The sequence below is a fragment of the Rhipicephalus microplus genome, chromosome 7 (genome assembly GCF_043290135.1).
Source record: "Rhipicephalus microplus isolate Deutch F79 chromosome 7, USDA_Rmic, whole genome shotgun sequence".
NCBI classification, from domain to species: domain Eukaryota; kingdom Metazoa; phylum Arthropoda; class Arachnida; order Ixodida; family Ixodidae; genus Rhipicephalus; species Rhipicephalus microplus.
In genome coordinates, this window is record NC_134706.1 from 15,006,208 (window position 1) to 15,018,569 (window position 12,362).

General features: G+C 44.2%; 2 protein-coding genes across 2 annotated transcripts in view; one reads left to right on the forward strand and one right to left on the reverse strand.

Moving 5' to 3' along the window:
• The window catches only part of LOC119179591 (zinc carboxypeptidase), a 31,341-nt gene extending 20,203 nt beyond the window's left edge, over positions 1 to 11,138 (reverse strand). The window contains exons 1-3 of the mRNA XM_037430708.2: positions 10,961 to 11,138; positions 6,701 to 6,776; positions 1,590 to 1,726 (exon numbers count right to left, since the gene is read on the reverse strand). Coding sequence (XP_037286605.2) covers positions 1,590 to 1,726; positions 6,701 to 6,776; positions 10,961 to 11,103 — 356 coding nt within the window. The 5' untranslated portion in view covers positions 11,104 to 11,138. The remainder of the gene's footprint in view (positions 1 to 1,589; positions 1,727 to 6,700; positions 6,777 to 10,960) is intronic.
• Positions 1 to 12,362, forward strand: part of LOC119179711 (uncharacterized) — a 138,389-nt gene that overhangs the window by 60,079 nt on the left and 65,948 nt on the right. The gene's annotated exons all lie outside the window — the stretch shown is intronic.

Below are 12,362 nucleotides of genomic sequence, written 5' to 3' on the forward strand. Positions count from 1 at the left end.
CGGGACCAATGTCTTGTCGGGTTGGTCACTTTACCACCTCAGTTAACCAAGGCGCTATATCAATTCGCAGTGGGAGATCAGATTTCATATGGTAGGAATTTAGCGCCACCTTGACTTTCGCAAACACTCACAGAAGCACTCGCAGATCCACCCGAGTAACACACACGACACGCACTGAGTGTCGTGTGTGTTTGCGTGAGTGTTTGCGAGAGTCAAGGCTGCGCCAAATTCTTACAATATGACGAATAACCAAATAGCCCAACAACGAGTTTTATTGGGGTACAGATCAGATTATTCAACAAGTCGAAGCACGTTGAGAGTACACCTTTGACTAGAAGCTTTCGTTTATGAGCACTATGTGTATGAATTTAGCTATGGCTTCGTGCTACAAACGGGAGGTTGTTAATTGTCTCTGTCTCGACCCTTCCGCCACCTTGAGGGATTCCGCATAACTCTTTTCCAGAGCGATGAATTGGGCTAGTTGGCGGTGGCTTATGAGTTCTTGCTTGTTACTCTGCATGCGGATGACGAGACGGGGACGATACAGGGACAACAGGACAGGTGTTGCGCAACCTCACACTGGTTTATTCACATCTAGCGAAGCGTCAAAACGAGGTTAACAATCAGATAGGATGAATAAGCTGAAGGTAGAGACATGCGGAAAGACTAGAAAAAACAAAAACAAAAGTAATGTGAGAATATGACATATGACTTCGTAAGCACAAAATTTCGACAGGTTATTGCACGTCACTTCCGAGAAATTTGTTTCTGCCTACATGTTAAATGTAACGCAGCAAAAAAATTATGAATCATTTGCAAACGTAAACTTGCACTGCCAAACTTGAATATGATACATTTGCTCAACTGGATGAAGTCGTTAGTATTAGTGCCAGAAAGGGGAAGATTAAGCTAATACATATTTATTTATTTATTTATTTATTCATTTATTTATTTATTTATTTATTGAATACTGCGGACAAAAAGTCCAAGCACGGTGAGCATACATGAAACACACTAAATAACAGAATGAAACAAGGTTGCAAAGCGTTTTTTACACAATTTCTTTGCATATAAGACAGAGGGGCTATGACTTAAAAAAAAGCATCAATTGAACAACAAGGTGTTAATACAATTATAAGGAAGTGATGGAAGAATAGTAGTATATCATCACCACCGAGTAGCTAATACGTAAGTTTATGAGCAACTTTCAATTAGCTTGTGCAGGCGTATTAAATACGGTTTCAATACACTTGTAATATATCGTCTGCTCATGCTTTCATACACACAGTACTAGTGTTTAATTACTCTTTCAGTTACTCTTCTACAATCAGCATCGTCTGTGAGAAGTTCGTTCAAAATGAAATTCTAAGATTATATAAATTAAGCTTATTCTTCGAGAACATTAGTATTTTTTTCGTTTTTTTTGTTTCGCGAATTAAGCTATTAAGTTATTTCTAAAACTATCAATTGCGGAACAATTTGTGGATGTAGGAGATTTCATTTACATAACAGGGCACCGCCCTTCTCATGGCCGAGCCCCCGTGATGGGTTGCGCCACTTTGATAGGGTAAACCGACCAACTAACTTACTCCTGCAGGTTCGTGCATCGTGTCGTCAGGGTGAGCCCAGCCCGCGTGATGTCGACCTCGAATTCCTCCACAACATCGGGCCGCAGCCTCAGAAGCGCCGACACGTTGACAGCGGTGGACTCTTGCCATACGTCGAGCTGCAAGGAAATGTAGGCATGGCTATTCACGACAACACCGGGGCCCGCGTTGGTGATAATGTTCTTAACCTATTAACATTATAGTGAGAGCATAGTCCAGCTGAAGTATCGGTTCTCCTCCACCCACACTCGAAAGCTCTCTGCATTTAACAGAGTCTTGCATTGCCTCGGGGATCGGGGGCATTGCAAGCTTTTTTTCACGTTTTCTGGTTTAGCGTTGCCTCAGTGATTGGTCCGCCTTTGACCAAGTGACAGTGGGATGCGCACATGGGGACACGTGTCGATGCGATGTGTGACGTCATGGGGAAGTAAGAAATTCTAGTAATCTGCGACGTCGTTCAACTGTACAGTACTAAATAATTTAAAGAGGAAATTTCTCTTTTTAGTGTAACCATTGGGAAATCGCTCGTGATAAAAAAAATCCGCGTGTTGAGGGAACTGCATTGAGAGGCCTGGGGTGCGGCCTCACCGGCAACCACCGCTGGGAACGCACTCACTCACCAGAGAAGGATTGGCCACCCTGGTGCAGTATCTGGCCACTACCTCCCACATGCTTACGTCAAATAACTCACGGCCCTCAGTCCCCAGCAGCTGCGAAGCAACTGACCACGGCGACGGTCAGATCTGCAACGCAGCAGAGGGTGCTAAGAATCTCTGGATCCAGACAGGCCGCCATTGGAACCTGAACTTGGCAACGTTTAACGCTAGAACCTTATCTAGTGAGGGAAGTCTAGCTGTACTATTCGAGGAGCTAGAGGGTGTTAAATGGGATATAATAGGGCTCAGTGAGGTTGGGAGGACAGATGAGGCCTATACGGTGCTACAGAATGGGCACGTCCTTTGCTATCGGGGCTTGGCAGACAGAAGAGAACTGGGAGTGGGGCTCCTAATTCACAGAAACATAGCTGGCAACATAGAGGAATACTATAGCATTAATGAAAGGGTGGTAGGTATCGTAATTAAACTGAATAAAAGATACAAGATGAAGGTAGTACAGGCTTACGCGCCTACATCCAGCCATGATGACGCTTCAGTTGAAAGCTTCTATGAAGACGTGGAATCGGCCATGAATAAGGTAAAAACACATTATACTATAGTGATGGGCGACTTTAATGCAAAGGTAGGGAAGAAGCAGGCTGGAGACCAGGCAGCAGGAGATTATGGCATCGGTACTAGAAACGCCAGAGGAGAGCTACTAGTAGAATTCGCAGAACGCAATAATTTACGGATTTTGAATACCTTCTACCGAAAACGAGAAAACCGCAAGTGGACATGGCGGAGCCCTAATGGCGAAAATAAGAACGAAATAGACTTTATAATGAGTGTACACCCAGGAATTGTGCAGGATGTGGAAGTGGTTGGCAAGGTACGATGCAGTGACCATAGAATGGTACGGTCTCGAATTCGCCTAGACTTGAAGAAAGAACGACAGAAACTGATACGCAAGAAGCCAATCAATGAGCTAGCACTGAGAGGGAAAGTACAAGAATTCAGAGTGTCGCTGCAGAACAGGTACTCGGCTCTTAGTGAGGAAACCAACCTTAGCGTTGATGCAATGAATGATAATCTGACGAGTATTATTACGGAGTGTGCAGTGGAAGTTGGAGGCAGGGTAGTTAGACAGAACACTGGCAAGCTTTCTCAGGAAACAAAGAACCTAATTAAGAAGCGTCAAATCATGAAAGTGTCAAGTACAACAGACAAAATAGAACTGGCCGAGCTTTCGAAGTTGATTAATAGACGTAAGGTATGCGATGTAAGAAGGTATAACATGGAGAGAATTGAACACGCTCTGAAAAACGGAGGAAGCGTCAAAGCAGTGAAGAGGAAACTTGGGATAGGCAAAAGTCGGATGTATGCACTAAGAAACAAAGAAGGCAAATTAACTACCAATATGGATAGGATAGTTAAAATAGCGGAAGAGTTTTACAGAGATTTGTACAGTAGCGGAGACAACCACGACCTTAATACTATAAGAACTAGCAGTAACCCAGATGACACCCCACCAGTAATGATAGAAGAAGTCAGAAAAGCTTTGGAGAGCATGCAAAGAGGCAAAGCTGCTGGTGAGGATCAGGTAACATCAGATCTGCTGAAAGATGGAGGACAGATTGTGTTAGAAAAACTAGCCACCCTGTTTACGAGGTGTCTCCTGACGGGAAGAGTACCAGAGTCTTGGAAGAACGCTAACATCATCTTAATACATAAGACAGGAGATGACAAGGACTTGAAGAATTACAGGCCGATCAGCTTGCTCTCTGTAGTATACAAGCTATTTACAAAGGTAATTGCTAACAGAGTAAAGAAAACATTAGAATTCAATCAACCAAAGGAACAAGCAGGATTTCGAACAGGCTACTCAACAATTGACCACATTCATACTATCAACCAGGTAATAGAGAAATCCTCAGAGTATAACCAACCACTATACATAGCCTTCATAGATTACGAGAAGGCGTTTGATTCAGTAGAAATATCAGCCGTCATGCAGACACTGCGGAATCAGGGCGTAGATGAAGTATATATTAACATTCTGGAAGAAATCCACAGGGGATCAACTGCTACCATAGTGCTTCATAAATAAAGCAAGAGAATACCAATTAAGAAGGGTGTAAGGCGGGGGGACACTATCTCCCTAATGCTATTTACCGCGTGCTTACAGGAGGTTTTCAGAAGCCTAGAATGGGAGCAGTTAGGGATAAGAGTTAATGGAGAATACCTTAGTAACCTGCGCTTCGCCGATGACATTGCATTGCTGAGTAACTCAGGGGACGAATTCCAACTCATGATTACGGAGTTACACAAGGAGAGCAGAAAGGTAAGTCTTAAAATTAATCTGCAGAAAACGAAAGTAATGTACAACAACCTCGTAAAGGAGCAGCGCTTTGAGATAGGTAATAGTGCACTTCAAGTTGTAAAAGACTATGTCTACTTAGGGCAGGTAATAACCGCAGAGCCGAACCACGAGATTGAAGTAACTAGAAGAATAAGAATGGGGTGGAGCACATTCGGCAAGCACTCTCAAATTATGGCAGGTAGATTGCCACTATTCCTCAAGAGGAAGGTATATAACAGCTGTATCTTGCCAGTACTTAGCTACGGAGCAGAAACCTGGAGACTTACAAATAGGGTTCAGCTTAAATTGAGGACGACGCAGCGAGCAATGGAAAGAAAAATGGTAGGTGTAACCTTAAGAGACAAGAAGAGAGCAGAGTGGATTAGGGGACAAACGGGGGTTAAGGATATCATAGTTTAAATAAAGAAGAGGAAATGGACGTGGGCCGGGCTTGTAGCGCGTAGACAGGATAACCGCTGGCCATTAAGGGTAACTAACTGGATTCCCAGAGAAGGGAAGCGGGTTAGGGGGAGACAGAAGGTTAGGTGGGCAGATGAGATTAAGAAGTTTGCGGGTATAAATTGGCAGCAGCAAGCACAGGACCGGGTTAACCGGCGGAACATGGGAAAGGTCTTTGTCCTGCAGTGGACGTAGTCAGGCTGATGATGAATGGCATTGTATCGTTGCAAGTCTGGTGGCTGAATGTAAGCTTGACTCCAACCACAAGATGGCCATCGCGAGTTTGCGCAAGAAAACGATTAAAAAAATAAGAAATAGTTCATAACTTTAGCATTATTTTTTAGCGTAAAAAAAAAGCTCTTCCACCCAAACAATGTTAAGGTTCCTGAATTCCACAAAGATTTTACTGAACATAGATGATTTTTACGAAAAATTAAGACCGAAATATTAACAACCCGACAAATACAGCCGGTTCTTTTTATGTAAGCGTATTTATTATTGACATTTGCTTGTGTTGTTTACGTGAGAACTGGCTATTCCATCATTATGATAAATGTATTGCATAACAAACAAAGGGAAGAAAAGTTATGAATAAAAGAATAACAAAATAAAAAAGTAATGAGAAACATTATGTACGCGTACATTATGTGGCTTGTATACCATTGGCAAAGTCCATGGGCATAATGTAGTATGTACATACAATGTGGTCATATTGCGGATGGAATCCGTGCACGCTGTATGGATAGCCAGCTCTAACGTAGTTTATTTTCCCAAATTATTTATATATAAAAAGTAAAAATTTTTATGCAACTGCATATTTCGCAACTGTGATATACGTTCCGGTCAAGGTCATGAAACGGAGCAATAATAATAACTATAAACGGTTCATTAAACTTCTTTTCCTTAGAAATTATAAGTATAGCACTCGTTGTGCGTCTTTGAACACAACAAGAATAACAATAACGAAATAGCAGTTACAATAACAACAATACAAAAAATAACAACAAAAGAACAACAACAATAATAATAACCGTGACAAAACCTATGGGCGCTGATGTGCAGCCGGCCCGCTTATTTTGCCTGTGCACTGTATACGCCTTCGCTTTTCTCACTTCGTTGTATAATTGCCATATCGCAGCGTACTAACTCAGCCAAGATAACGCCTTCCAGGCCCCGCCGCGGTGGTCTAGTGGCTAAGGTACTCGGCTGCTGATCCGCTGGTCGCGGGATCGAATCCCGGCTGCGGCGGCTGCGTTTCCGATCTAGGCTGAAATGCTGTAGGCCCGTGCGCTCAAATTTGGGTGCACGTTAAGGAACCCCAGATGGTCGAAATTCCCGGAGCCCTCCACCACGGTGTCTCACATAATCATGTGGTGGTTTTTGGGACATCAAACCTCACAGATAAATCGATAACGCCTTCCAGTGAGCAGTCTACTTATACAGCTGCTTATGAAATCACCAAGGAAGGAAAATCACGCATATCCCCGTACTTCGTCGTGGCGTTGGGCAATGCGCCCTTATCTACACACAGTGTTCAATCGGAAATTCGATGACAGCGTGGAAGATATCACCGTTCACTCGATGGGCGTGAACTTCCCGACGAAGCGTGCCATTACGGTGTCGTTGTCAGATAAACTCAGAGATAAGAAGGTGTGACCGTAAGCCATTGTTACACTTACCTGCAGCTTGTCCGCCAAGGTCGACAACAGCTCAACTTGTGCACTCGTAACCGGAGTCACTGATACGAGCCGGTGCCTGCAATCAGTGCCATGATACTGTACTTCCTGACGTCGTGTCTATTTTTTTGGTGGGGAGGGGGGCGGAAGAGATGATATTGAGCGCATTGTCTCTTATCAGCACAAGGTGTGCACAGACGCAAGCTGTTTTTTGAACAGATCACGTTGTATCTTGCCCAACGATTATGCAATGCACTATTGATTGAACGTACGCGGCCCTTCCTTTTAATCATCTTGCACTAAATGCTGACATTTAAATGGAGCACCTTGTGCTGACCTGAGCGTGCAAGTTATCACTTATCTGCTCGGGCCTTGCTTGAGCAGACATTTGTGAATTATTATTATTATTAGGAATACTCTGTCACGCTACCTCCTGGTATAATTTGCTTGTTCGAATAATTACATTTTCCTCTTGTGTGCTTTTTTTTAACCTCACTGAGCATTTGAACACGACACAAGACGCCAAGCCTAGTCTGGCGATCCACTCGCAACAATTTTTGTCGTGTCGGTCTATAAAAAATCTGCACTGCAAACACAAATCAAACATGTTGTAGGCCCGTGTGCTCAGATTTGGGTGCACGTTAAAGAACTCCGGGTGGTCGAAATTTCCGGAGTCCTCTACTACGGCGTCTCTCATAATCATATGATGGTTTTGGGACGTTAAACCCTACATATCAATCAACCAATCAATCAAAACACAAATCAAACTATAATTTCTGGGTACGCACTTTCTTCCTGTCTCACAAAATTTTCCCCGAACCATCTGTAGAATACCCCTAGGGGCGTTGCCGCGACGTCAACAAAACGTATACAGGAAGCACGTGCGTAGAATTACAGCTCTTGGAGATATCTATCCATAGGTCTAGCTTGTTCAGACTCTATAGTACTTTGTATGAAATAATAACATTACAGCTTTTGAAGACAATTGTCCATAGCTCTAGCTTGTTCAGACCCTATAGTACTTGGTATAGACTAATAAAATTACAGTTTTTGAAGACAGTGTCCATAGGTCTAGCCTGTTCAGGCTCTATAAGACTTTGTATAGACTAATAGAATTACAGCTCTAAAAGGCAGCTATAGATCTAGCCGGTTCAGACTTTGTAGGACTTTCCGATATGCAAAAATGATAAAAAGACAAAATGATGCATGCAGGCGAAGACTTTCTTGAATGCCCTTACACTCGGTTTACGGAACGGTAAAAAAACGTACAGAAACACAGAAGCAATGGCATTTGTAATTTTTTTCTCGCCCCTCTACTGCGTTCCCGCAATGTACCAAACCGGCTAAATTGTTTTTTTTTTTCATTCATTGAACGCTCACAGAATCAAACTGGTTCCGAATTCTCAATTTTCCTCGTAGGAATTATTTGCATAATTGAATTTCTACAGATATGCAAAGCGCCTTTGCTTCCTACAAAAGCTTTTTGGGCCCGTCATTGCTGATGGATGCGCTGAAACTGCGGTTAAAGCTGAACCTAACAAAAACTGGTTTTACGAAGCTCCTGATCTAATGAAGAAAAGCTCCATTTCTCGACAGATACCCAGTGGTTGACTGTTGTCATCAACCCTAATTAACGAATCTAAGTTGGCACCGAAGCAAGTTTACCAAAGGTTTTTCTTGAATTCGCGTGTGAAAAAAATGGCGATGTCTTTCAAATTTTCACGAAGACATGTTTTTTTGAGTTTCCGCCCCACCCCAATCAAGTTAAAACATCTAGTTGTACTAGTCGCGAGCCTAGTTTTAATCTGGGTAAGCTGCGCGCCGCACATATGCTCGAAGCAATGGTCTCGGCAGTCGTTAGTGCTCTACCGTACCATATGACGTCGGTGGTGACGGTGGTTTGTTGTAGCTTTACACGTTAGCAAGGAAACGCTATTGCGGTTACGTTTCACATTTAGTTGGTTTAAGCGGAGGATAGGTTACCTCGTCGCATCTTTATAACTCTATACTCTCACAGCCTCTGCCTTCGTTCTCTCCGCTTTTGTGTATCGGCAACTCGTCATAGCGTCACTTAACATCTACCTGGCTTCGATCACCAGAACATGGCATCATGGAGACAAGGGAAAAGTACGGGCCGCCGCCATGCACTTTTCACTCGTTCGAAGCACGAGTCAGCGGAAAATAAGGTACATCGTTAGCTTTCGGGGTGTCATCATCATCAGCATCATCATCAGCCTGACTACGTCCACTGCTGGACAAAGGCCTCTCCCATGTTCCGCCAGGTAACCCGGTCCTGTGCTTGCTGCTGCCAATTTATACCCGAAATTTCTTAATCTCATCTGCCCACCTTACCTTCTGTTTCCCCCTAACCCGCTTCCCTTCTCTGGGAATCCAGTTAGTTACCCTTAATGACCAGCGGTGATCCTGTCTACGCGCTACATGCCCGGCCCATGTCCATTTCCTCTTCTTGTTTTCAGCTATGATATCCTTGACCCCCGTTTGTTCCCTAATCAATTCTGCTCTCTTCTTGTCTCTTAAGGTTACACCTACCATTTTTCTTTCCATTGCTCGCTGTCACTATCCGTTAAAATTGAAAATTTTAAAATTTTGGAGTACTGAGAAATCCTTTCCTCAAGTTTACGAGCTTTCCGATTACACGAAATGACTCGAGCATCCCCATCACTTCGTGAAATCAGATTTCAACTGCAGTATCACTGACATTAGATCGCTTCTCAACAACAACAACAACAACAACAACAACAACAACAACAACAACAACAACAACAACAACAACAACAACAACAACAACAACAACAACAACAACAACAACAACAACAACAACAACAACAACAACAACAACAACAACAACAACAACAACAACAACAACAACAACAACAACAACAACAACAACAACAACAACAACAACAACAACAACAACAACAACAACCCCCGTTTTTCTTTCCAGTGCACAGGAAGACATTCTTTTGTTGCTAACACACCTGCCACTCATAAAAAGATTAAAATTTTTGAACGCCGGGAGTCGCTGGAATTAACTTTTTTCTTCAAGGCTTCGAAGAAGGCAAGACATTGCTCCCGTGACGCACCAAGTTTAAGAGTATAGCCACACTTAAGGTTACATATTCCCCTGAACTTGTGCGCTTTTTGTGCTTATCAAAAACTTAAGCTGGGGAAGTGGTAAGTTTAATCTCGGATTGAGCTAGATGAGGTTACGTAAGTTTAGAAGATCTGTCTTGCCGGAGCGTTCGGAGAACCTCAAAACAGATTGCGTTCCGTTCGTGAAATTTGGATCTAGCAGGTTCGTAGAAAGTTTACACAAACAGCTCTGTAAGCGCTGGCCATAACTGTTTTTCAGAAGGCCGAACGCAAAGTGTACGCTGAGTTTACTGATAGCCACCCGCTCTTGTGTAAGCACCAAATTTTAATTTGACTCGGCCAAGCAGAAGGTCGTTGCTGGGCACACCATGGACTCGCATGAACTTACGGGGAGGTCGTACGGGCCCGAATAGGCTGGTTCCATAGAATTTAATTGCTTCCTCTTGAACAGGGTGTATAGCTAGAACCAACGTTCCACAAACACCGAGGTCTTCTCTTCTTCGGGGTCGTAACGACCATACTGTCCGACCATGTTACTTTATCGAAGAAGGCAAGGCCACCTCTTGATACGTTGGATTCCACAACACACTCTCCTAAAGAACATTGATGTTTTAAGCCTCCATAGTTGTTTGGAGCCTCTCAAGTACCAATGCACTTGCTCATCAACACTGCATCACAGAAAACGATTTTCGGCCGCACTGAAGCAATGGCACTCAGGCATCTGCCAGTGGCTTGTTGAAGATTCCTTATCTACATTGCAATGCCTCGTCACTCTGCTGAGTGGCTATCAACAGGTAATGCAGTATTTGCTTGTACGAGTGGTAAGATTTCCAATAAAAAGAACTGTGCGTGACGATTTTAAAGATATCAAAAGCAACTGATAGAGACTCCGTAATACACATCAACACCAATTTTCTCGATTACCACTATTCTAAAAGCGGAACACATCAGCATATTGAGGGTGGAATGTTTAAATTGCAATAAGTTTTGTTTCAGGCTGGGATGACACGAACTTGACGTCGAACTTGACACGAACGACACCTGTGGCAGATAACGTACTTTTCGACAAGCACTCCCCCCTGCTATATACTAAATACCAGCGATAAGGCACTTGTACGGAAGGAGCTAAAATAACTTTCGGCGACTTACCCTGTGTAATCAACTGGCTTATTCTCGTTCGGAGCAGCTAACGCGGAGGACCAAGTGCTCGCGACCACGAAAAGGGCTGCGATCGTACGAACGCCCGCATAGGCCATGGTCGTCGACTTCGGTAGTGCGTCAATTTCGACCATGTAAACTCTATGCGGGTGCTCTGCGGAATGAACGCCACTTCACGGAGTATGTAAGGGTCTCCTCGCGTACACAATCGCTAATCTTATCTCACTAAGCCCCCTTATCTTATCTGACGGGAAGGGGGCGTTTGTATAGTTCCCTTGACTTGCAGACGCGTTTCGCAACTGCCCAGAACTATAGCTTTGTGCAATTTCTGACTATGCTGCTCTTGGCCGCCTGCGCTTTGTTTGCGTAACGGAGTCACATTTAAAGATTGCGTAAAAGATCCGTCTATGTCCCCTTCCATATTTGTGCTCCATTTCAAATTGTCGCCTTTGAGCAGCTTGCTTGCACTGTTGTTAACTTGAGTTTAGCAGGTTCTGTAATCGTTTTTCATCTCTTTAGCGCAGGCTGCGGATCGGATAACTTTTCACGGGCGTAAAACTTAAGCAAGCGACGCGATGTCAAGACAGGGCAAGCACGCGAGAAGGATGCCAATAGTTCGGGAGACAGATGAGACTAGGTCTGCGAGTACAGCGTGGCGACAACAAGCGCAGGACCGGGTTAATAATAGTTAATAATTGTTGGGGTTTAACGTTCCAAAACCACCGTATGATTATGAGAGACGCCGTAGCTGGAGGGCTCCGGAAATCTCGACCACCTGGGGTTCTTTGACGTGCACCCGAATCTGAGCACACGGGCCGCATACAGCATTTTCGCCTGCGTCGATAATTCAGCTGCCGAAGCCGGGATTTGATCCCGCGACCTGCATGCGAGTCAGCGGCCGATTGCCTTAGCCACTACAACACCACGGCGGGGCGCGGAGGCTATCCAAGAAGTTCGGCAAGCAAAACGTACAACTGCGCAGGTCTAGTGGTCACTGTCGGGTCAGCTGATAAGTGCCGGTTAACCCTTGCGCTCCTTTGTGCTCCCCTTTGGCGCGACTGGCAAAAAAAAAAAGACACTGTCTTATGAGATAGAAAGTCCTGGTGGCTGCTGCCGTCGTGATGTACCCAGAGCCTGTATGTGACGTCGCGTGGAAAGTATCGGCGCATAATAACAGACATTCAACGGCGTTTTAGGGGCGCAGCTCTGTATGGTGTGAATGTGTCCATCCTCCGATGGTGTATGTAGCCACCGGTGGCACATACCCGGAAGAGTGGTCCTTCGAATGTCCTCTGGATGGCGGCACTTGTATGTGAATATTACACGATGAAAAGATGTGAGATGGCTGTACTTGGAGTGTTCGCTAGATAAACGGACGGACGGATGGATACAC